This window comes from Onychomys torridus, chromosome 2, assembly GCF_903995425.1.
Source record: "Onychomys torridus chromosome 2, mOncTor1.1, whole genome shotgun sequence".
Lineage (NCBI taxonomy): Eukaryota > Metazoa > Chordata > Mammalia > Rodentia > Cricetidae > Onychomys > Onychomys torridus.
In genome coordinates this window covers 121,603,213-121,628,937 of record NC_050444.1, presented here as the reverse complement: position 1 = coordinate 121,628,937, position 25,725 = coordinate 121,603,213, and the positions used below count along the sequence as shown (strand labels likewise).

The following is a 25,725-nucleotide window of genomic DNA, read 5'->3' as shown; positions in this document are numbered from 1 at the left end:
CAAAATACCTGTGGTCCTCATTTCAGGGTGTCTACTCTGGCATGTGCCATGATATCTAACCCCACATGTCTTAGAAGCAGGGAATCAAGGCCACCCTCTGAGCTAGCAGCAGGCTGTAATGAGGAGTCAAGTTCTAGACCACCCATTGCTTGTAGTATGAGACTTTAGTGAAGACAAACCCAGCTGTTTCAGGGGATCATAGACAGCTGATGTTTATGATTCTACTTGTCAGAATTACAGATTTTCATCCCACTGGTACAACAACCCTACAGGGTAGGATGGGATTTCACTAAACCCTATGTGAAGAAGAAATGGAAGTTTCAGGGATAGGACATTTTCCCAGCATCACATAGTATGTAGAATCCAAGAACTCTACAAAATGTGTTTTTATTCCCTTTAGGTCTCTTGTTGGCTACTGTGCATGCCAGACTACCCAGCCCACAAGCTTCTGGGGATTCTCCTGTCTCCACATCACATCTTGCTGAAGGAGCGGCAGGACTGTGGGACACACACCCTTGCAGCTGGCCTCTGTGTTTAAAGGCCTCCTAGGTTCTAAACACAGATAGTGATAAAACAGCCCTCGTGGACTAGAATGCCGGTTCATTCGGTGAAGAGCTAGAGGCACAAAGAGGAGGACCTGAGTTCAGATCACCACCACTCACATGAAAAGCCAGGCATGGTGGGAAATGCCTGTCACCCTGGCACTATAGAGGCCACAGTCATTGCCTGGGAGTATGGAGGATGCCTGGGGCTTGTTGGCCGGCCAATCTAGCTGAATAGTGAGCTGCTGGTTCAGTGAGACACCGTGTCTCAAAAAGAAAGGTGGAGAGCAATTGAAGAGCACATGTGTCATAGACGTCTGGCCCCCATACATATGTACATACACACATGTACATACACATAAAACGTTAAGCTCTCCACCTCATTGCATTCCTGGGCAATCTCCAGGGCGCTGTCCCCCGCTACTTGCCAAGCTGGAACCATGTAGGTCTCCTTCCTACTTTGCAAGGACACCATGTTTGCTGCTAACTTCAAGGTTCTGAAGGACAGTGCCTGAACCTGGGATGGTTTCTGTACGGCCAGTTCCTCTCTACACCAGATCCCACCTTTGTGCTTCTCCAGCTGTCCTTTCGAGTAGTCCCCCATTCCCACCTATGCCTACATACCGTTATGTCTCACTTTCTGCTTATAAATCATGGCCATAACCTATAAATTATTTTCTGACTTTTAAACCTAGCTTAATTTGATCTCTGTTGCTATGGGGTCATGTGACACCTTGTGCCACTCTGGGTCCCCAGTACCTAAGATAGTACTAGCATGCTGCAGACTGCCAGTTGACAAGTGCATCACCTTCTGGTGTTCGCGACAACAAAGACTTAGTCCGTCTTCTCAGAAAACCATGGGAACAGAACTGTTTCAGATTTCAATGTTTTTCAGATGTTTTGAATATTTGCATACATTTCACCAGTTGGGTATCCTTAATCTGATAATTCAAAATCAGAAATGCTTTAAAACCTGAACATTTTGGGGTACCATGTAAAGGCTCAAAAACATATTGCATCGTTTCAGACATTCCCAGGTAGGAGAAGACAATATCACGTCATCACATTCTCCCACTCAGTTCCTCCTGTCACATACTGTTCTAGAATATTTCAAGGTGTCCGCACTCAGGAACCCCTGATCTGAAGAGTAAAGAGTTAAATACAAAGCAATAATAACTTCTTAGGGACAGGTGGCTCCTTTCTTTCCATCTATGAACTTAGTACCTTGGGTGAGGAACCTGAGTCAGAGGCTAGAAGTTGATGTTGACACATATGACACTGCCTTGTAGTATGTCATCACTGGCTGACTTGTCTTTCTTCCAATGGGGGGAAAAATATTCTGCTTGAGGACAGAGTCTAACCCATGGCTGCTACATACTTGTGTCTGATAATTACTGAATTACCTAATTCATGAAAATAAATCATGTGTGACAAGTATGATCCAGAAGGACATGATGTGGAAGAAGATGCTTCCACACACAGCAGGAGGCTAGGATTTCTGCATCATTGCCGCAAGCCTGCTTGAGTAGCTGCCAACAGGGTATTCCACAGGTTGAATGAAAGGCAGCAGTCATGAGAGACAGGAACTAGGAGACAAGCCTGCAGAAACAATGGCCAGAACATACAAAGGACTTCCTGGACTCTGGCAAAAAGTTTGGCTTTAGCTTTTATTCTAAATTCAAAATGGATGACAAATATTTGATGACTAATTTCATGGTGTAGCCATAGAGCAAGGAGTCCACAAAAAAAAAAAAAAAAAAAAAAGAGGGGGAGAGGAACATGTCTTCAGTACAAGCTAAAAGAACAAGGACTGTGTTTTGGCAATCCACTTGGAGCTGGGCTCCAGACTGCGGGGAGGACGGAAGGCTTCATGTGAACCTCATTTTCACACAGCTCCCAAGCAAAAGCAAAGAGCTTAATCAGCCACTCACTAAGCTCAAACAGTAGATGGCTATAACACCAGATCTGTAAATCAGAGCATGATACAGAAATGAAGTTTATCATTTGCCTAAGAGTTAGTGGAAGGTGTACCATTTAGTTCATTCATCCATCTTCCTTTCATTCTATTTATCTGCTGTTCCCCTGGTCCATCATTTAGCCATTCAGTAATTATTCTTTACAAATCCTTGCATGATAGGTACTGGGAAATAGAGATGAAAACCACAGATGATCCTTTTATTCATGGTTTGTAGTATAATAGATTCCTCCAAAATTATTTCTATTGGAAAGTCTGAGAGGACACAGTGTAGGCAAAAATCCTTAATAAAGTCCTGAGTTCATATGCTGAGTAACCTCCATATACATGACACTTTGGATCAAGTCAAGGAACATTGCCACTCTTGAATTCTCATCTATGAAACAAGACTGTAAACAATACCTTCCTCGCATGAGTCTAGCAGCTATTAAAAAAAAAAAGTCTAAGCAATGCCAGGCATGTGGCCATATCTTAAGATTAGCTTTTGGTCAATCTTACTGAATAGGCTTATGTACAAAAATAGGGTGCAGTCTGCAATTGGTCTGTTTCCCTCACATCTGTCATTTCCTAACTTTTCATCTGAATGCCACTTGTGAAGAGTGTGTGGCTCCCAACCATTTGGCATCTTAGTTCTGCCCTGGCCTGCTCTTAGGTGAAACCTAAAGAGAATTTTTTGAGTGGGCCCTGAGTATTCCTCCTAGGCTCCCTTTGTCCTGAGGCAGAGCCACACTGACCAGGGCAGACTGGGCTATTCCTGACCTGACTGCACCATCATAAACTGTTTGACCTGACTCTCCAGACCAGACATCTAGGAACTACTAGAAACTACTTCTTTTCCAGGATGACTGTGGCTGGGAGCTTTAAAATGATGAACCCAAGTCTAAGGTATAGGGCTTTGTGATTGGAAAGTAATAATAGAAGCTCTGGGTGAAGTTTTTCCAAAGAGGAATTCTTAAAACATGAAATAAGAGAAGTACTCTAGTGCACCATAGCCCTTGTAAAGAGGAGGACACACAGTGGCTGTGGTATACCCCTGAAGTATAATTTAAAATGATAAGAAGAAGGTTTGGAGTGATTTAAACTGAATCCATTGGAATGTTTTAGATCTAAAACTCTATAGGATATCAATTAAAAAAAATTCCTTCTCCATATTTGGTCCCCCCCTCCCAGCACTCCAATTGAGCAGACTGGGGTTTCTGGGGGCCTTGTATCCTCAGTTGTCAGGGCAGGATAAGAGGAGCTTCTTTGGCTGTTGGTCACACAGATGGGTGCCTCATCTTGATTTCCTGCCCTGCAACTTCTCAGGGAAGAAACCAAGTAATTAACAAGCTGGCCTTGAAAGGTCTGCTACACTGACAGAGACACATTGGTGTGCTTTGTGTTATTCTGGCTACAAAGTAGAAACAGTCCAAGCAGCTTCTGGAAGAATCATTCTTATCTTGTGTTAGGCATGGGCTCTGTGCCAAGTGCCTCACCTGTGTTAACAGCAACCAAGAAGGAAACAGAAAATAACTAGAAGCCATCCTAGAATCCCACCTGCCCTGACCCCACTCCCCACACCTGAGCCAGCAATTGCTTGGGGTTCTCCAGTATAGACCACATAATTCCTTCTACCTCATTTCTATCCCTTAGTCCAGGGCTGGTTACTTAACCTCTTAACCTCTCTGTAACTCGGTAACTCACCTATGCAAAGGGATATCGATTACCTGGTGTAGGAATGGACACAGACGTGAAGTACTTGAAACACTATGAATGTTGCTACTTTTGTTGTTTCAGTGACTTCCTGGGCTATCTTCCCACTCCCCACAATCAATTGTTTATACAACATTAATATTGATCTGTACAAAATAAATGTCACTCACATCACTCCTAAGTTTGAAACGTTCCCTTGGCTTGTCAGCACATTTAGGGCAAATGCCAAATTTATCCCTCGACTGGTGAGATTTTCCTGTACCATCCCCTTGCTCAGTGGGCTGTAACCACGGTCACCCCCTGTCTGGTTCTTTAAATACATGGAGGGTGGGTCTCCTTTGAGACTCGGAGTCCTCTCCTGGAATGTTTCTGATGATGTCAAGACAAATGTCATCACCTACAAGAGGCCTTTGTTGGGTCATTCTGAACTTCCTTTGGTCCTCTCAAGTCCTCTTTAATGCTGTACTCTCTACAAGCTTTTGCTATGGCTGCTTTGGATAAAGGCTATGGATGCATTTGTCTGTTCTCAGTGCTGCTATTATCATTCTTTTTTTACCTCTTTACCCGAAGTGAGGCACCTGCCTGCACTTCCATGGGATGAACCACTTCCTGCTCCTAGTGCAGAGTGACCTCACACTGTCAAATAGCTTCCAGGCCTTGAAAGCTTTGTGTTTCTCTCTGCATGGGGTAGGCATACCAAAGCATAGGTACAAAAGTGTGTTCCAAAATACCATGGATGAAAGAGACCAGCCATGTGACTCGAAATAAATTGATACTTTTGTGAAATGGAGACATAAAAAACGTTCTCATAGAGTCTCAATGGTTAAGAGCATATACTGCTCTTCCAGAGGACCAAGCCTGGTTTCCAGCACCCAGGTCAGCAGCTGGCTCCTACTCCAGGGTGATCTGACCCACCTAGCTTCAGAAAATACCTGTACACAGTGAAACATACATATACACTGAAACATACATATACATAATTAGAAGTAATAAAAATAAATCTTAGAATTGTTTTTAAAGTTCTCTTGCAAGGTAGAGGCAAAGTAGCCATATATTCAAGGCCAGCTTGGACTGGATAGTGGGACTCTGTCTCCAGCACACACACACACACACACACACACACACACACACACACACACACACACACACACACAGTGAGAAAGTGGTAGACTCCTATGAACACATCTTCAGGGTCTTCAGAGGCCCCATATATATGGGCATTTTCTTTACTCCTGAAATAAATGGCCCCTCTCTCTCTGATGGAAGTTAGACATTTCCTGAATCAGGATTACCCTTGGCTACTTTTTAAAGGGAGAAAGCCATATTTATAGCTCATGAATAAAACATTAGCCAACATGCTAAGTACTGACAGTGACCTAAAGCTATCTGTTGCCCAGGGACCAACCTGCTTTGTTCATACAAGCTCTGACTGCTGATTCAAGAGGGATGCCAGTCAGCTTGGTTTGCATGAAAGAATGATGTGAAGAAACATCCTCTAAAGAGCTCTATCACTGCTATGAGCCAATGAGACATTAATATTTCAGATACAAACAAGAACGGTGAGGTTTTGCTGAAGAAGTAGCTAAGATGCCTATCCTAGATGGGCATCATCTATGTAGTGCTTGGGGTATTGGTCCCCACAATACATTCAAGGAAATACTATCATATGCCCATTTGCAGATGCAAACATCAAAGCTCTAGCATGTTGATACTTCTCTCAAGTGTGGAAGAGGAGCTTGATCTTATTATTATTCTGACTCTGGGAGTATACTTGTGTTAATACAGCATTGCTTCTCAGATTGAACACAGCATAGGAAGAGGTATAGAAATGAAAGATGGCCATCTTTGATGGCATTGCATTCTCATCAAGATGATTATAATGTGTTCCCTCCCCCATACAGCAAAAATACAAAGATTTCATCAACAAAGATTAAAGATGTGTTTTCATTTATAGAAAGGTGACATTCTATGCTTTAAGTACAGTCCTGAGAAGGGGGGTTAAAGGTCCTGTCTGTTGTACATAGAATTAAGTTCAGATGGGACAAATGGTTGAAACTTTGGGGTAGGGAGGCCAATTTTTCTCCCAACTTAATTTCAAAGAGTTCTCAGTACAGAATGTACTAGAGAAATATGTGTTAAATGAATTAAGATTTGATCTATCAAAGAATGACAGGTACTGATTATTCTAGCTATCAAGTTCCCCATCAATAGATGTTTGGGAAGTAGATAGAGGTCTCGTGTTATTCTTTGGGATGTTATATAATAGCTAACTGATCTACTCTCTAGATGCCAGACACTGTAATGAACACTTTACAATCCTCATCTCATTTCACAATTGCATAAGAACAGAAACAGGATTGCAGAGGTTAAGGCAGGTTCAATATGACAAACATTACTTGGTAGTGTTGGCATTGAAAACCCAGGCTCCCATTATCTTCATGCTCATGGCAGGGCTGTATCAAAAAACTGCCAAGTTCTTTTCCAGTTATGATAAATCTATGCCTAAATCTAATAGCTGTATTGAAGGTTAATACACGAACAAGTAAGATTTTTCTTTTCTGGCAAGCCCCAGTTTCCATGGAAATTGTATCTAAGGCTACTGGGCATTATGTCAGTTATATGTTCAAGCTAACATCTGTCCTGTCATTGACAAGGCAGAGTCCAAACTCCTTAGCAAGGTTTTAATATACAGTTGCCTACCCCTCAGTATCTATGAAGAATTTCTTCTAGAATCCCTTGCAAACACTAAGGCTACAGATGCCCATATTGCTTTATCCAACATTTAGTATGTATGTAGAACCTACACACCTTCTCCCACACACTTCCCTCTAGCTTATTAGCACTCCTAGTGTGGTACCAATGTGTGTAGATAGCAGCTACACCATGTACTCAGAAAGTAAAGATGAGAAGATGTTTTTACATGCTCAGCAGACAGAATCTAGCAGACAGAATCTATTCCAAACTTTTTTCACCTAAGGTTTATTTGAATCTATAGGTCAGAACCCACAGGTATAGATGGTTGGCTGTATTCTATAATCTGAATGTATCAATCATTTTTCCACATCAGGATACTTTTTGTTTGTTTATCCCTCTTTATTACCACATATATTCAATACATTTTCCCCATCTTTCTTTTTTTTTTTTTAAGTTTTTTTAAGTTTGTTCCTTCATTTTTTGAGACAGGATCTCACTATGTAGCCCAGGGTGTCCCTGAACTTGTGTCAATGTTTCTGCTTCAACCTCCTTAGTGTTTGGATTATAAACATGTGCTATCGTACCTAATTGTATTTCCATCTTGACTGTTCATCAAGTCATCCAACCACCAACCAGCTACCTGTCAGGTGTGTATGTGTTATCAGGAGGAATACCCTGCTCATATCTCATTTTTATATCACAGTATCATGAAAGACACTGGGTACACTTATCTAACCCCTGCTTATTGTGTAGGCTAGACCTCAAATTAGTTCCTCTTTCATGATTCCACCTCTGAGTACTGTGGGCCCTTTTTATCTCCTGTGCCTTTCATTATCGTATGTGCCTACATCACAATTCACACGTAACAAAAAGTTCAGATGGGAGTTGTGTTCTAAAGCCAGTGTGACAGGGGAGAAGAGTGAAAATTGCCTTCATAAATCCTGTAGGAAGACAGTGCCACACGGGAAACTGTCTCCCAAAGGCCCCTCACAGCTCTCAGTATAAAATGACTCGCTGTTGCCATGGTTAAAATGCCAGAGAAATCTTCATTTAGTGCCAATATGCCCAGCATAGTTACACTCATTCTGAGATGTTTTCGGAATGACAGCCATAAGGCCAGACTGACTCAGAGCAAGGCAGAGGTGTGCTGCTACTTCAGCTGTCACTCTGGGCCTGTGAGCTCCGAGTGGCTAGTGTGAAGCACTGCTAGAATCTTCTAGATTATTGTCTCTTTCACAGAACTGCAGCTTCACTGACCCACCCGGCAATCAGCTCTTTCAAATGGACATTACACTAGGAATTTCCTGAGCACGTGAATTATGTCTAGCATAACACAACCATCGCCTGGTAGAACAGGCCACCTCAACAACCCATGGGTGTACAAGGTGCTTCACAATGCTCCTGTCCCGTCTTCAATCCCATGTCTACACTGTCCACATTCTGATTCCACTCAAGTCTCTTGTTCCACAAAAACAGGTTACCTCCGCACACCTCCTGTCTCTTCCCTTAGCATCTCTTCACTAGAATCATACTGAGCAAACATTCATCCTCACCACTGGACTCAAGAGTTCCTTCTTCACCAATGGGTTGAGTGGATTAACATCCTCACTTAGCACCCTCCCTTCAGTCCTCATCTCTCAGCATGTGAGTCATCAGTGCCTCTCTAGCCTGACTCTGGACTTGGCCAGTGAGGTGTTTTAAGCAAAAGATTGTGAGTGACAGTGACCTAGGAAAGGCCAGGAAAGCGCTTGTTTACGCTGCTGTCTTGTCTGCTGCCCCAGAGAGGAGAACATTTCTGTCTCATGATGATGGTCTGGGCCACGTCTATGTATCCAGTCCTAGGGCAGTTCTCAATCAGCCGGCTTCCAGCTGAGCTGCAGAAATGTGAGCAACTCCAGCCAGCACTGCTACTAGTCTGATAACAAATGAGCTACTCTGGAGTCCCTATCAGCTGTCCCCAAGGACTCAGAGCATTAAAGGCCTGTTCTCACTGAGGATTAATGATGTTGCAGTGGGGGAATACCTCTCTAAAGACTTCCTGGTCCCTCCTGAGGACACGTGGCTGCTCTCTCACTGGTGTAAACTCCCAATCATGTGCTTCCTCTACTGTAGCTAGCATGCTTGACTACTATGAACATCTGAGGGCAGAATTGGAATAGGCTTGTTTGTCAGCTTGCCTCTCCTCCTACGACTGTCCTTGCCAAGAACATCTCTGTGAGGGAGTGAGGCTAAGTCAAAACAGTTTGGGCACATCAGGATTGGAATCATGGCTTGGTGAGTGGGACATTTCTGAAGCTAGGCATCTGGGGCCATAAAATGAGGGCTGCAGCAGCAGCTTTTCAGCCCCCAAGAGACACACAAAAGAGCAAACACACCAAAAACCAGGTGGCCCAAGGCAGACCACTTCAAAAGCTCAAGAGATATTATTTGGCCAAGTGAATTAATGACTTGACTCTCTCATAACAAAATTCTCAGAAGGGGCACCAGAAATAGAACATCTTTTATCCCATTTATAACTCCTAACACCACAGCTGCCCAGACTATTCTTTAGCCTCTGATTTGATTTATAACTAAGGCCAAACCAACCTGTACAATTAAGAAGTACCAGGTACCTCAGAGGATGATGTTTGCAACTTAACATTGGTGCAGCAGTTAAATGCATCTTATTCAATCTTTTATTTAAAACCAAGAGTTGCTATTTGCTTTGTAAATCTATTCTTCCTGCAGCCTTTCTGGGGGATATGCATACTGGCTTTGAGATTCTTGCCTGTGTTTGAGAAGGCCCATGAGTCTCCCCAGTGGGATGCACTCCTCCACAGGAGAGGAACAGGTACTCACCCATCTGGAAGCATGGGGCCCTCCTTCACAGTCACTGCAAGAGCAAGAGGCAGAAGGAAAAGGGGGTGTTGGTTGCAGGCTGGTTAAAGTGAATGACGCTCCCACCCTGGTACTCAGAGGTATGTGCACAGCCACACATACCTACCTTTGATAGTGTTATTCATTGACACTTTGGCCTTCTTAAGGACAGGAACAAACTCCTGTGTAGGTTTAATTTCTTAATTGCTTGTTTTTACCACATGGCCTGGCAGAGAGAACTACTCAACATGTGTTTTAAACAACAGATTTACTGAGCATGTGTTGTGTGCCACGCATGGTTAGAATACTTTCTCACAATTCCACAAGATTAGAGGTACCACAGTGCCCCAGTTCACAGGACAGGAAAATGAGGCTCAGTGAGTACCATGCTAAAACTGAAATGGCTCCTGGGAAGAAGCTGCGATCCACAAAGCCTGATTATATTATAATATAATAGACTCAGAGTTTTGTTCTAGTCAGTCACCTTCCCTTTGGGGGCAACCGTTTGAAGCCTGAGTTCTTTAATGTTCATAAAAATCACTGCTGAGCATGGTGGTTCATGCCTTTACTCCCATCACTCAGGAAGCAGAGACAGGCAGATTTCTGAGTTTGGGCGCAGCCTGGTCTACATAGTGAGTTCCAGGACAGCCAGGGCTACACAGAAAAACCCTGTCTCAAAAAAACAAACAAAACGATAAATTAAAAAAAAATCACAATTAGTCTTCTCTGATGAGAAGCTGGCCACATTACCACTATACACCTCTGAAAGCTCTGTTTGTCTGCATGGGAACTTCTCTTACAGGCTAAGGCTGGAGGTGACCTGTAGTGCAGATTCTCCATGTGTGCTTCCCCGGGCCAGCACGCCACAACCTGCTTAAAAGGCAAATGCTCAGATTCCCCCAACATGAGAAGCTCTGAGAATGAGTTTTTAAAAGTCCTCATGTGATTCTGATTCTGGCTCCTGTATGAAAGCCACTAAGTTAGGGAAATTCAATTGTGAGGTTGCCCAAAGCAAACAAATGAACAACCAAAGCTTGTATTAGCTCTGGTACCCCACTATCTGCTGCACTGACGGCCACAGTAAAACCAACACCCCAGCACAGCGGCACTCACTGCACAGTGCCCAAAGTGTGCGGTCCCCGCATGTTCACTGAGGGAGCAAGACAAGGTGTTTAAGAAGTCAGGGAGATGATGTCAAGATAGGAACAGAAAGGACCAGAGGTGTTCCCTTAAATAGCAGAGGGAGAGACAAAAAGAAAACGGAAAAATGGCTTCCAGGGATGCATCACATCCTACAGAGGATGCAGGGTACAAGGACCCGAGGGGACCCTAGTAAATATGTCAGGTCAGGCTTACACTGACTTTTCTCCCTGTCCTTTCTTCCTCTTCCTCCTTCACTGACTGTTTACAGCACAGTTGTACAGCACACACAAAGGTTTGATGCTTCCTTACTTGGAGACTTTTCATTTTCTTCCTCTTGGACAGATTCCCAGGGATGCAATGCAGTATCCTCAGGGGGAAGTGAACTGGCTCCAGAGTGATAAGGGGCCAATTCCTACACATGTGCCATTTCAAGGGCAAACTGCCACAGCTGTGCATGCAAACAGCAGTAATAATGTTCAGCCCCTTGGAAGAACAGCTTAATACATGCAAGTGGGGTGGAGAGGGAAGCGGCATGTGGTCCAGGCACTGGACTATGCTCTGGGCTGGTGTGGGTAGGCTCTGTGCATCTTCTTACCTTCTTTCAGGGTCTTGGAGACAGCAGTTGGCTGCCTATGGAAGGCCTGGAGGTCCACAAATGGGGGTTTTAAAGGCTTCTGGGGAGGCGGGCCGAGGGTCTCAATGGAAGGCAGTGGCTTTATTTTGGGAAGCTGTTGATGCCTGCTCTCTGGCTCGTCTGAGTATGGATAGGAAAACACATCGGGTGTTATTTACATTTGTTTGGTAAAACTGACCAGTTTGCTGGCTTTAGCCTTCCTCCCGTCTGACTAGCCTCCATCCAGCAGTGAGAACCTGCTGACCTAAACACACCCCTGCTTACGTCACTGTCTTGCTGATCATCTCTGTTCTGCTATTTCAGCACAACCTGGATTCATGTCTAGATTCTTTTCTCAGCAAACAGCACTGTCCTACTTCTCAACCTTTAGTGCACACACCTTCCACTCACACCACTGGCTTTTCAGTGCTCCAGCATTGGCTATCAAAGCCTTTGGTGACTCTCTCATATCCAAGACTGTGCCTGCCCCTCCTGAATGTGGGATGCTGACTCCTTTCTTACCAACAACCACTTGTTAAGGCTGAACTCCCGTGATAGTTCCCTAAAAAAGCCTTCTTGTGTTTCTTGGAATCAAGGCTAGGACTTACACTCTCTAATCTGCACGTTCTGGTATATTTCTAATGCTGCTGCATCTGTGCTGTGGTTGGTGGGCTTCTGTGGGGACTCTGTGACATTGCTCTCCTAGCTAAAAGGGGAGGGATTGTGATTACTCACAGAAAAGACTCCTCAAGTACAGGCTGAGCAAATAGCATGGGACTGGAAAGCAGAGTAGGAATTGACCTCTGAATTTCCAGGGCTCTGGCTTCACGGTTCTTAGAATCTATGAGTTCAGTGTCTTAAGATTTTCTAAACAGTCCCAATAGTATGTATCTCTGCTTCTGGTATTCACAAATACACCCCCAACAGGAATTCCATGATTATACATGAAAATTACATGTGACATTTCTCCTGACAGAGAAAGACAAAGTTTTTTGGGTTTTGTTTGTTTGTTGGTTGGTTTTGTTTTTCAAGACAGGGTTTCTCTACATAGTTTTAATGCCTGTCCTGGATCTCGCTCTGTAGACCAGGCTGGCCTTGAACTCACAGAGATCCACCTGGCTCTGCCTCCCAAGGGCTGGGATTAAAGGCATGTGCCACTACTGCCTGGCATAAAGTTTTTAATAAATGGGGCATCCTCATTCTTGCTCTGCACAATGTAGCAGTTGTCTATACAAGCCCAGGCTAAACAAGTAGACTGGGTTTCACATGTTCCTCCAGGAAGTTCATGTCCTTTGCAAGATGAGATGGGAGGGCAAGCTTTCTTCTTGCCCTTCCATTAGATGCCACATCTCCAGAAGCTTGTGGCCAAATTACTCTCTTCTTAGGCTTTAACTGTGAGTTTGTTGGGAATTTTAGTCTTAATAAAACCAAGAAGAAGACATAGGGAAAATTAAATACCAATTATTAACTGGTTACTCACTTTTCCCCCTAAGCACTGTGCTAAGCTGATCTACATGGTTATCTCATTAAACTCTCTCCATACATCTTCACCTGGGAGATGACCCACCCTTCTTTTCTTTTTCCCATACAGCTTTCTTTTCATTCATCTTGTTTCCCATCCTTCATTGGTACCTATTTATTTACTGTATTCTAGGCATTATTGTGGGAGATGGAGCTAGAACTGAGAACAGAAACAAATATAGTCCTGGCTTTAGGAATGTTCATCATAATAAGAGGAGATTAATGATACAGCAGGCACAAACAAAGAAGAGAGTCCTAGAGGTCTACCTGGCATGTACACCATAAGCTGGTGAGTTAGGGGAAGAGAAGTCAGCAATGCAAGGACTAACATGCAAGGCCATTAAGGTTGTTGCTGAGGAATAATCCTTCTGTACATTGTGAATATGTATTACTCACATTGGTTAATAAAAAACTGACAGTCCAGTAGCTGGGCAGGAAATTAGGTAGGAAAGCCAAACAGAATGATGGGAAGAAGGAGGGCAGAGTCAGGGGAGACACCAAGCCAGAGAGCTGCTGAGGAAGCAGGACATGTAGAAAATGAGGTAACAAGCCATGAGCCATGTGGCAAAGCATAGATAGGAAGTATGGGTTAATTTAAGTGTAAGAGTTAGCTAATAACAAGCCTGAGCTATCAACTGAATATTTACAATTCATATTCAGCTTCTGCGTTGATTATTTGGGACTGGACGGTTGGGACATCTGATTACAGGTTATAGTACTTTAGTTTTTATTCTTAGTACAAGGAGAAGCCATAGGACTGTGAGTGATCCATTTATATATCAAGACATCCGTCCATCCATCTGTCTATCCAATCAACCAATTGATCAATTCATCAATCACTAAATAAACATTTTTTGGAGACTTAACTCTATCTGTTCTTTGTGATAAGGTGGTGAGGAAGATAAATCTTATGCTCTGAAAACTCCATCTTCCAGAGGCAAACAAGTATATGACAACTCACTGGGGAAAGGCAAGGGCCCGAGAAAACAAAAAGAATGCAAGAAGTCCAAGGGCACCAGGAACAGCGGAGACAAAGAGTCCACTCAGAGCAGGGGACACTGCAGCAGAGACTATGAACGAGGAAGGAATCATGCCGTCAGGGATTGGCCCAAGAGTTTTCCAGGCAGATGGATTGACCTGTGCTAAGACTGGGGGTGAAACTTGCTGTCTTATATCTAAAGACTGAGTGGCCAATGAATTAGGAGACAAGGGGAATGGAAAAGCAGGAAAGCAATAAACAATGTGAGGCATGGTAGAAGGGCAGGCAGGTTTTGAGCAGCAGAGTGATGTGATCTGACTCATGCTACCTTACAGGCTCACCATGAAAACAGAACACCAGGGGGCGAGAGTGTGGGAGCAGGGAGAGCAGCTGGTAATGACCCAGTGAGAGACAAGTGTGGTAGAGGTCTGGGCAGAGACAGAAGCTGAGGGATTCCAAACAGACTTTCAGAGTAGAGCCAAAGAGCTAGTTGATGGATTCAAAGCAAGGAATAGAAGGTCTGAAGATTGGAGTAGCCCTCTTAGGTTCCTACGCTGAGACATGACACATTTTGTACTTTTTTTCCTACACAGAGAAGGCTGCTGATGAATTTGATTCATAGTAGAACATACCAAGATGTAAGATGCTTATAAATCACCCACGCTCACATAGCTTGTGGTAAGTAGAGCTGGGATTCAAGTCTAAGAGCAGCCAAACTGTGCCACAACAGAATTCTGGATTACGCACTTGCTCAAACCTGAGACTACAATTTAACAGGCTGACCACAGCCATGCTCTATCACTATTGCAAAGGTTGCATACACTTCAACTCTGCAGGCTTGGGATGAGAAATGCACAATGGTCTTGCCTCCAGTTCCACGGGGACTCCATTTCTTACCTGGAACAGGGCTGGTAAGCTCACACTCATAAACAGGCTGGCACAGGCTGCTCCTGGGGCTCTCCTCAGCACCGGGGCTGTCTGTACCTTTCCTGCCATGCTGAGGAAGTGGCAAAGGGGAGGCTTCAGAGGTCACAGGTGATTTTCTCTGGACCATCTGGGGAGTAGGGGTCTGGACTCCTGCTGTCTCCAGGCTCATCTCTGGTTTTGTATGAGCAAGCCCCGTGGTTTTCTGACTTTCCATGTGGAAGGTCTTATTCCCACAGTTGGTAAGAGGCGGAGCTGGGGACATCTTACTGTTCTGAGATAAAAATTTCTCCCAGTTCCAAAGCTTAAATCTGAAGCTGCTGAGGACCAGTCCTTTCTCCTCATTGGATGTTTCAGCTTTTGATTTACTCCCAGCCAGTGGCATGGTGGCTTCCTGGGAATTTCTTGCAGGACACACAGCAGACTTTTCTGGAGGTCCCAAGGAACTTGAATTCTTCTGAATTTCACCTCTCTGCACCAACTTCATTTCCTGGCTTTTAAGAGGCTGGCACACTTCAGTGGAAGAATAAGACAGGGGCTGATGGTGATTGGATGAGAGGCACTTCCCACTAGCCAGACTCTGAGCTGACTGTGTGTGTCCCCTGTCATCCTTTCGAGAAACACCAGTTGGCAACTTAATCAGTCCTGGAAAAGGTGGGGCATCAAACTTTTGAAATTTGGCTCGAAGTTCCTTGAAGTTTCTTACCCCTTCCTGAAGCACAAAGAGGGACAAAAGTGTCTGGTTACCCTGGGAAAATGTGCAGCATGATCAAGCAGCTTCATTGTCCTTGTTAAAGGTCTCTGATGGCCGACCTATGGGAATGCTTCTCCAGGTGAGCAGTCTTAGCCTGTGCAGCTGCTAATGGTTTCTCCCATCTATGTAGTCAGCAGTAGCAAAGGCTAAGTCTACATAGATGGGGGAAACCATTTTCTCCCTCTTAAATTTGGCTATGTTGGATGTTCTCACAGCATGGAAGGACTAATTAGAGACAGTACTAGCAATTGATCATAAACAGTTTTGGTGTTTTGGTGAGACTCAGGGTCTCATTACATGCAGCCCTGCCTGGCCTGGAATTCTATGTAGACCAGGGTCACAGAAATCCACCTGCTTCTGCCTCCAGAGTGCTGGGATTAAAGGTACACACCACTACATCTGATGTCTGATAAGCCTTTTGATGGCTTCTCACTTAAAAAAAATAGTTAAAATATGCTTTGGCATAGAAAAATGCTCATCATAATATAGTCTCTGTTTGCTCAGAAGACAACGGAATTTTATCTCCACACAAAACAATTCAAACATGACTAGTCTTATACCAAATGGGTTGTTTACAATTGACTTGGAGACCTTGCCCTACCCACCACCCTGGCCTGCTTGAGTCACAAAGCATATTCCCATTTGCTTATCAAATGTCTCCTTGCACTTCCTGATTGATTTCAAGCTCGCCCTCCATCCAGACTGCCCCAGGAAGAACAGTGGAACCAGCAGCTTCACTGCTCCCTTGATGCTCTTCTGTCTCTACATAACCCGGCTGTCGAATTTCACACTTTGTGATAGCAAACTTTAGAAGGCTTACATTCAAATTCTGACTCTGTCCTTTCTCATTCAGGCAAATCCTATGAGCAACGTCTTAACTTTACATGCAGTTGTATAATATTATGAACACTAGAAGGATTGGGGTTACTACACAGAAAGTGTCCAGTAGAGGGCCTGACACATAGTAGGACTATGGTAAATAAAAGCTACAAGAGGCCAGATAATGTTCTTGTTGTGGTTCCATTTGGAGAACAGCTTAACTCCAGCACATGAAAAGGGTTTTGGTCATGGTAGCCTGGGCCTACGGCAGAAGGTAGAGGTGAGGGAGTGTCCAGGACTACATAGGGAGCTGTTTGTTAGTCCAGCCAAATAGGCTTGCTACTTTTTCTACCGTTCCGCCTCCCCCTGTTAGAGCTCGTTGGTTTTGGTAAATGCATGGGAAGTAGGAAGACATTTAGTGGAATCACTTCCAACACTAAGAGCCATTATCCCCTCTTGATCACATTCCAGGGTTTGGTTTTGTTTTGTTTTTTCTTCCTTTCTTATTTCACGTACACAGACCATTGCCACGGCACTGACTTTGGGTTTTGCCAGCTGAGGGAATGCTGTGTGACCTTCCTTCACCGTGTTTGCAGTTGACTCACACCTGCTCTCTGAGGGTTTCAGGAGGGAGGGAAGTTGACAAGCACTGGAAGGCAGGTGGCTGCAAGCTGGCTTGTGAGCTGTCCACTGCTATTTTCCTTCCGCTTACTCCCACGACACATCTCCACCTCAGTACATGCTTACGGTTCTCTCTCCAAATTGCCAACTGTCTGTTTCTTACACTTTAGTCAACAGATCAGTTAAACGGTCTGTATGTCCTCTCTGCTGATGTGGCAGAAGCCTGTGCTGGGAACGGCATCTGGGATCCTGAATGTGGAGTCTCAGCTTAGTCCTTCTCCAGCCGGATGCCTTATGAAATCCCTTATGACTCTAAGCCTATTTTTCCTTACTATAAATCAGGACTTACTCAGGTGGCTGAGATATAAGGGTTAGGAGTTCAAGGCCAGTCTGGGCTACTCAAGGAACCTGTTCTCATAAACAGTGCAGGTTGGTTGTGGTGGGGAAAGACATGTACTTCTCATTATAATTCAGGACCAAATAAGATAACAGATATACATACTTCATGATGAATAGTTTTAACATATAGTACATGATCTTAGTTATTGAAAGATTTCAGTTTGGTACCATAAAAAAGATTGACACTGTTGTGGAACCAGTCTCCAGTATCCTTCATCTTACAAAACAAGACTCTTCACCCTGAAAACAATGGCTCTGTATCCCTCTCCTACATCACTTTCCGACTCTTTGACTCTTCTGGGTATTTAAACAAATAAAAAAATACAACATTTGTCTCAACGTGACTGTTTATTCAACTTAGCACAATACACTTAAGGTTTAGTCGTGATATAGTAAGTGTTAGATTTCCTGTCTTCTAGCCAGGCAAGCCAGCACATATGTGTAGTCCCACCACTTGGTGGGTCGAAGCAGGAGGATCCTCTGCCTAGGCCAGCCTAGGTTATCTACATAGGTTCTTTGCACATTTTAGTTACTGGGAATTAGACTGCTATACAATTCTGTGTTCAAACACCACTTTGATGTCCTCCTTTTGGTTCTTTTGGGTATGTCCCCAGATGTTGAATTGCTGGACATAGGGCAATTCTACTTTTAAGTTGTTAGAAATGTCCATACTGTTTTCCATGACAACCACATCATTTTACATTCCCACCAATGGCAAACACAAGGATTCTTATTTATCAACATACTCACCAACTCTTATTCTTCTCTACCAGTCATCCAAACAGGTATGAGCTGGCTAGTGGTTACTGGTTTTGAAGTAATGTAATCATGTTTTTTTTTTTTTTTCTTTACTGTCTGAAGCCAACTATAAAGGCATTACTTGGTAGAATTTAATCTTTGTTGGAGTGTTTATGGAAAGCAGAATTGTGCATTTGGTAACCTTAAAACCAAGGCCCTATGCAAAGACCACTGGTTCAGTGTGAGGCAAACCTGATTATGTTTGGTTCATTTCCCCTTTCAGTAAATGTTCATTAAGTGCCTACTATGTAGACAGGACACAATTTCACCATCAAAAGCCTCTTAGATATTTTAGTGTACTATTAGGGAGATATAGACTGTAAGTAAACATACAAGAAAATCTTAGAGGCAGGAGCTAGATGAGGAATTAGGTAGATATCCCACTGGTGTGTGCTACAACTCCTGATCTTCAAAGGTACCACAGAAAAATCATTGTTTTGCTCAGTCATATACCAGAGTGGGTACTGGCCTCGGTGAACTTCAAAGCCTCTTCAGTACTACCCTGTTTCCTTCTCCCTGGTATGTGGGAACAGATGTGATTTGGGCTTTTCTGCTTATCCCCCTTTGAGATTTCAGAGTTGAGGGTGTGAGGTACATGGCATAGGATGGGCTGGGAGCTAACAGTGGGTTAGAGCCTTCTGGTGAAACCACAGCCCATTTTATGAGCCCCGCATCCCCATGAGCTTAAGTTGTCTTTGGTGTACCAGATTTCGGGGTCCTCTTGCTAGTACCACTACCTTAGAGCCTTTTTTGTTGATTTTGAAATGACTTCGTTATGGTCTCTTTGCTTTGACTCTGAGCTCTAATCCTTCATTTACCCAGCTGTTAGACAAATCTGTTTAACAACACAAACCTGATCATATAGGTCTCTTACATGCTGAAAATCCTTCAAATTGGCTTCCTTGAGCTCTCAAATCAGCTCAAATACAATTGCTGAGCTTTGAGACAAATCCTAGCGCCTATCCTGGACTTTCTGACATCACTGGGGCCCCTTCCACAGCAGACTGCCCAGTTTCTCCCCTCACTGCATTGCATACATCGCCCCCTCACATCTCTCTACTTCCAAAATGTACTATTTCCTCTGCCTGGAAGGCCCATCTTTCTCCCAATTCCTGGAATTAGCAAATCTGATTCATGGCAGTTTAAAAGGTGTGTTGTCTTCTAGGAGCTAGACACTGAAGTTATGATGAACCCTAGACCAGTCCCTTTCTGATTCATGAAACGAGGGAAATAGACATCCATGGATCGCTGCAGTATAAATACAGTATAAATTATTGCACACACGGCACAATCGAGGCTTGGAGATGCGATGGAGATACAAAGAAACCTTCCTGGAGATGACAGCAGCCATCATGGGACAACAGAGGGAGGGTGTCCAGAAAACAAGAACCACGTGCCTAGAGGTGTGGCGCAGCCTGCTGCAGATGGAAGAGCGAACAGTTCCCCTCACTACCGCTCCCAGTGTTAGAGGGTGAGGATGCAAAGCCAGTCTTCTAAGAGTACTTGAGGCCATCTTTCGAGCAGGGAACATGACTGATGGTTCTACTACTGAAGAGCCAAACGCAATCTACAACAGATAACCAAACCGGCAACACCACCTCCACTCTCTGCCTGCTTTCCCCTGAGTGCAGCCTGACTCATGCAGCTCAGTGCAGTGAACCTGCCCTTCATGCAGAGGCAGAAAAGGTCAGAGTTACGTCTCCAGGCAGTCTCTCTGCTGCATTTCCCAAGCACAGGCATGCATCTTTCCGAGCACAGGTGAGGGAAATGAGCACAAGAGCCAAGTGTGACAGAGGTTGCCATGCTGTACAGTGGATGGCAGCATGTGTGAGCTCCCCTGTGTGACATATGGCATCTTTCCCAGTGCACTTGGTGATTCTCCATGTAATCTAAGATAAACCCCTGCTGTTTAGACCAGTAACAGCAGATTTGGTTGTCTGCAATGAAAAATATCGACACATCCATCCTGCCATGCTTTCCTCCACAGCACCTCTGAGCACTCAGCATATTGTCCATCTCCCTCAGTCAGGGTGGAGATTCCACAAGGATGGGCCCTGTTGTATTTTAGGTTTTGATTACTGCTGCCACGTCAGAACCTGGAAGAATAGTAGTGTTTCAACAGCTGCTTGATAAAAAGTTGGCGAATCAATGAAGATTTACAAGTCTTTCAGAATCTAGATGATGCAAATTACAAAGTCTCTAGTGAGTAAATGAGCCAGTGAAAGCATGCTTGGAAAAGTTAGCAGGTTCATGGGATAAGTGAATGAGAACGGTAGCATTTTAAACTTTCCTCGCATGTCTTTGTGAGGTCAGCTTCAAATGTCCACAGAAACGAACCCCTTCAAAGTCAGACGGTCGTACTGCTTTGGAAGACATCCTGGGCACTTCAGATCTGGATGGATCAGGTGAGCTGCAAATGCTTCATTTGGGGAGCACATGACAAACCCATGTCAGAGATATTGTGGGAACAAAGATAAAAGATGCAATGTTCTCTAAACAGAAGAGGCTGGTCTCTGATCTTGAAAGGAGGGGGCAACCAGCCACCACAAACAAAGAAAGCACTACTTCAGAAGGAGGAGGTAGCCGGGATCAAACACTTCTAACTCTGGTTCCCTGGATGTGATGTTATGACATCTCAATTTAGCCAAATTTGGAAAACAACATTCAGAGGTCTCTCGTTCACTTTTCATTTTCTAGTTAATGGCAGTGATGACACACTAACCTGGGGGATTCACACACATTTACCTGATCACATCTGTTGGACAAATACCCAGCACAGAAAGCCTCAGTGACTCCCTCAAGGTCACAGAAGGTCAAAGCTGGGATTTGATTCATGTAGCCTCGCTTTGACTCTATCACAAGTGCTCCTGTGCCCCTTTGCACATCTCAGACACATTTCATAGTTGTGTTTTCTGTCCACTTCAGCCTCATCGTGAACTCTTCTGCGTGGAGTCTTGATTAATCTCTTCAATAGCTCCACAATGTAAGCATGCTTACTATACCATTTTACAGATAGCTAACGTATACAGAGAGGTTAAATAACTCCTCAAGCTTAGATAGGGCAGTGGTTCTCAATCTTCCTAATGCGGCCACCCTTAATGGTGAATCCCAACCATAAAATTATTTTATTGCTACTTCACAACTGTAATTTTGGTACTGTTATGAATTGTAATGTAAATGTCTATGTTTTCTCATGGTCTGAGGCAACCCCTGTGAAAGGTCATGGTTGTTTCACTGTCCTTGACCCACAGGTTGAGAAACACTGACATAGAAAATCACACAGGAATTTAAACCCAACTCCATGTAACGCCAGGACTGCTTTCCACCATTCTGCTAACGTACTTGTAAATTTAGAACCAGATTATAATCTTTTGCTGTCTCACAGAAGTTCTATAACTAACTGTGTGTATGTCACAATTCCATTAGCAATTGTACAGTAACCACAGCCAGCCAGATGGCTCAGTGAGTCAAAAGGCTTCCTGAGCAAACCTGAAAACCAGAGTTTGGTTCCCAGAACCCAGTGCAGAAGGAGAGAGCTCAACCCCTGAAAACCATCGTCTGACAGCAGGCATGCTGTGCCACACATGTGCCTGCACTCACATCATTATACACAGACCACACAGCAGTGACAATAAATAAAACAAGTTAAAACACAACTCCCTAATAGTTATTTCAGGGAAGCAAATTAAAATTCCAAGAAACTTATCCCTTAAAAAACATTTAAATTTACATTTCAAGTGCATGAGTGTTTTGCCTGCATATCTGTATGTGCACTATGTGCATGCCTGGGCCTAAAGAGGTCAGAAGACACTGATGTAGCCCCTGGAACTGGAGCTATGGTTATAAACTGCCACATGGCTGCTGGGAACTGAACTCAGGTCCTTTGCAAAAGCAACCCCTGAGCCATGTCTCCAGCTCTCAGGAACCCGACCTTCATTTACTTTTTGTTGGTTATGTTGGCAGGAACACAACATTTTCCTAATAAAATTGAATTTAAAAAAAAATTATAATAAATGATACGGCAATATGCTCATGTAGTTTTGGAATTTTAAGGTAGCTCTGATTTGATGTAATAAAAAATATAATTATGCAAAATAAGTAACAATATAATTTGGTGATGTAATTTTTTAAAAGTAAATTTGCAAATGAAAAAAAATCTGGTGTCAAATCACATGTCTCTATCTGAAGTTTACAAAATGTGGGATGGAGGCTACTTGGCCACATTTCTTTGCTGGGCAGAATGTCATGGTACTCTAGATGTCCATCCATGAGGCCTACATCATATCACACCGCAGCTCAACATAAGGAAATAGATTTCCAATGAATTAGCAGTGACTCCATGTGCCAGCAAGGCCCCTCAAACTCCACTGATTTCCGAGTTCCTGTAGATGGCTGAGTATGACTGTTCACCACAGGGAACAGCAAGGGCAACATCAATGCCAACAGTTTATCACGAGCCTAAAATTATCCCTCCTGGAAAATAAACGCAGAGAGCCCAAGCAACGGGCAAGCTAAAACTCCACGGCACAGGGAAGCTGCAGGAGCCATGAAAGTGTACTCTAGTAGAAGTCAGAGCTGCCAGGTGCTGGCCAACATGGAAAGGAGAAGTCTCACAAACAGCACAGGATCACCTTTCAGGAATATAGGCTTCACCACTCCGAGAGCTGGCAGTGGGAGACTGCCTATGCTCCTGGTAGCAGGGATTAACACCTAAAACCCCTTGGAAAGGGGGGAAACAGCAGCCTGATGCCCTCTCACTTGCCCCGGGAACAGATTCAGAGTGAAACTTCAAGCTCCCATGACATGGGTATAGGGGCTGATAATTGTTCCAGTCCTCCTCACTAGGTGTCTGGGCCCTAAGGAGGGCTCCCCATGTGATCCAAGGAAGGAATCTAGAACATCTGAGGTCTACAGCTCAAACTCTTCTCTTGTCATGTCCCACCCATGCAGACAGGAAGGCGGTTCCCAGTGTCCAGTGCGGTCATGTGTCTCTGGGCACTCCTCTGGGTCAGTTCTGTTTGCTTATCACCTTCTCACTTATCTCAGCTGCCCACTGGCCTCTCTCAGTCCTCCATACTTTACAATGCAGGGACTCTATTCATCTCTGTTATCTTCAGCTGATAGCTGGGCCAGCTGAGCATGCATCCCCAAACACTCAATGCCTGTTCAGTGAAGGTGGTCATGGAAAATGGCCAGCCACCTAACCACAGGGCTGAATGTTTTGTCAATAAATACGCAGTGGCATCATCAATCAGTTTGGGGCCCTCGAGATGGCTCAGTGGGTAAAAGCACTTGCCTCAGAAGTCTGATGGCCTGAGTTCAATCTGCTGAACTCATAAACATCACAAAGATGTGGTGGCTTGAACCTGTAATCCTAGCACTCTTGCAGAGAGAGAGGACAGATCTCCCAGAATCTCTCAGACTAGCTAGCCTGGAGTTCGCTGAGTGGCAGAAATTGCAAGATATGGAGAACGGATTCCTGTACATTATCTTCTCTCTCTCTCTCTCTCTCTCTCTCTCTCTCTCTCTCTCTCTCTCTCTCACAAACACACACACACACACACACAGAGTTTGGTGAGGCCCACTGGAAGTGAGATCAAATGGTTTTCACTGGAGGGGAGGCTCTGATGCCATTCAGGGCTGATGGGACAGCATAAACAATAACAGGGAAGCATGCAGGTCCTTTGCATTTCATGGGGCAGCCAGAACACTGAAGAAGTAGTGGAAGAAGAAAACCACACTCACGGAGGGTCTTCAGAGTTTTCACTCGAGGAAGAGATAATCTTGGTTGCTTTTCTAGAGCAATAAGAAAGAAAAGGTACCTTGGTGCTGACAGCCTTTCAGGGAACACAGACAATGTTTAGTCTATCTATGGACACTTTCCCTTTAAGATGGCCTTTCTGCTCATCAGCAGCCAGAGAAACTGGAACTGGAACTCAAGGTCCAAATAGTACTTGGTACTAATATAAATAACCATTTCTCCAGTCTCAGAAATGAATGTTTAGGAGCGAACTTTCCCTCATCAAACCTGTCTATTCAGGCCTTTCACAGAACCCATGCTTCATTTCTCTCTGTGTCTTTGGGAAGTTGCTTGGAATCCTGTCTTAGGGTTTCTACTGCTGTGATAAACACCATGACCAAAGCACCTTGAAGAGGAAAGGGTTTATTTGGCTTACACTTCCATATCACTGTTCATCATCAAAGGAAGTCAGGACAGGCACTCAAACACGGCAGGAACCTGGAGGCAGGAGCTCATGTAGAGGCCTTGGAGGAGTGCTGGTTATTGACTTACTCTTCATGGCTTGCTCAGTCTGCTTTCTTATAGAACCCACGACCACCTGCTCAAGGGATAGCAACATCAACAATGGGCTGGAACCACCCCCATCAATCACTAATTAAGAAGATACTTACAGGCTTGTCTACAACCCATTCTTATGGAGGCATTTTCTTAATTGAGATTCCCTCTTCTAAGATGACTTCAGCTTGTGTCAAGTTGACGTAAAACTATCCAGCACAATTCCTGAGATTCAGATATTTATATATAGATATATGGTGTGTTGTGTGATTGTGCATGTGGCTGTGCATGCCCTTGCACACATGTGGAGGTCCGAGGTCAATCTCAGGTATCAGTCCTTGCTTTTCATTGGTTGAGATCTGGCTTCTTTGCTGCTTGCTACATCATACCCAGGCTAGTGGGCCCACTATCTTTCAGGCTGTGGTTTCCACCTCAGATCTCAGCCTGGGAATGTGTAGATTACAGATGTACGCTATCATGTCTGGCTTTATGTGAGTTCCAGGAATCAAATTCAGATCCTCATGCTTCTATGACAAGCCCTTTCTTTATCCATGGAGCTATCTCCCCAGCTTAAGATTTATTCTTAGTAAAAAAAAATGTGTATAATCTTTATACAGAATTCTGGCATAGACTTTGGTACTCAGAAATTCTCTAATTTTAGAAAGGTAGTTTATTTCAAACTCAATATACCTAAGCCCTGGTCTGGTTTGCAGCAGTATGCTATATTCGGACCAGCTACTGTTTCCATAGGAAAACACATGAGTGTTCATCTAAGGTACGATAAGTACTGACCAGAAACTGTCTTGGGTTGACTCGGGTAGGGTTCTGATATCAAGACAGCTATGACAAAGTAGTCATCTTAAAAGCTGCACTTGGGAACTGTGGGTGTGGCATTGTGGATGAGTTCTCCATTTCCTAGGCAATCCTTCAAGGCTGGAGGAGGAAGAATAAGGCAGTCAGTCTGTATCAGGTACAAACATAGCTGTGGATGCAGCTAATCCCTAGCAGATAGTCCTGTGGGTCATCTGCTTCTGCTTACATATTTACTGTTATTTTCTCACTGGCAATCAGCTTCATGCAAGCAATTCTTCAATGACCCA

General features: G+C 44.0%; 2 protein-coding genes across 2 annotated transcripts in view; one reads left to right on the top strand and one right to left on the bottom strand.

Moving 5' to 3' along the window:
• Positions 1–18,214, bottom strand: part of Fyb2 (FYN binding protein 2) — a 73,308-nt gene extending 55,094 nt beyond the window's left edge. Inside the window, exons 1-4 of the mRNA XM_036178582.1 lie at positions 18,086–18,214; positions 14,913–15,687; positions 11,498–11,656; positions 9,742–9,775 (exon numbers count right to left, since the gene is read on the bottom strand). Coding sequence (XP_036034475.1) covers positions 9,742–9,775; positions 11,498–11,656; positions 14,913–15,687; positions 18,086–18,214 — 1,097 coding nt within the window. The remainder of the gene's footprint in view (positions 1–9,741; positions 9,776–11,497; positions 11,657–14,912; positions 15,688–18,085) is intronic.
• Positions 18,215–19,634: 1,420 nt separating this feature from the next.
• C8a (complement C8 alpha chain) overlaps positions 19,635–25,725 on the top strand; it is a 130,454-nt gene continuing 124,363 nt past the window's right edge. Inside the window, exon 1 of the mRNA XM_036178581.1 lies at positions 19,635–19,801. Within this exon, the coding sequence (XP_036034474.1) occupies positions 19,635–19,801 (167 nt within the window). The remainder of the gene's footprint in view (positions 19,802–25,725) is intronic.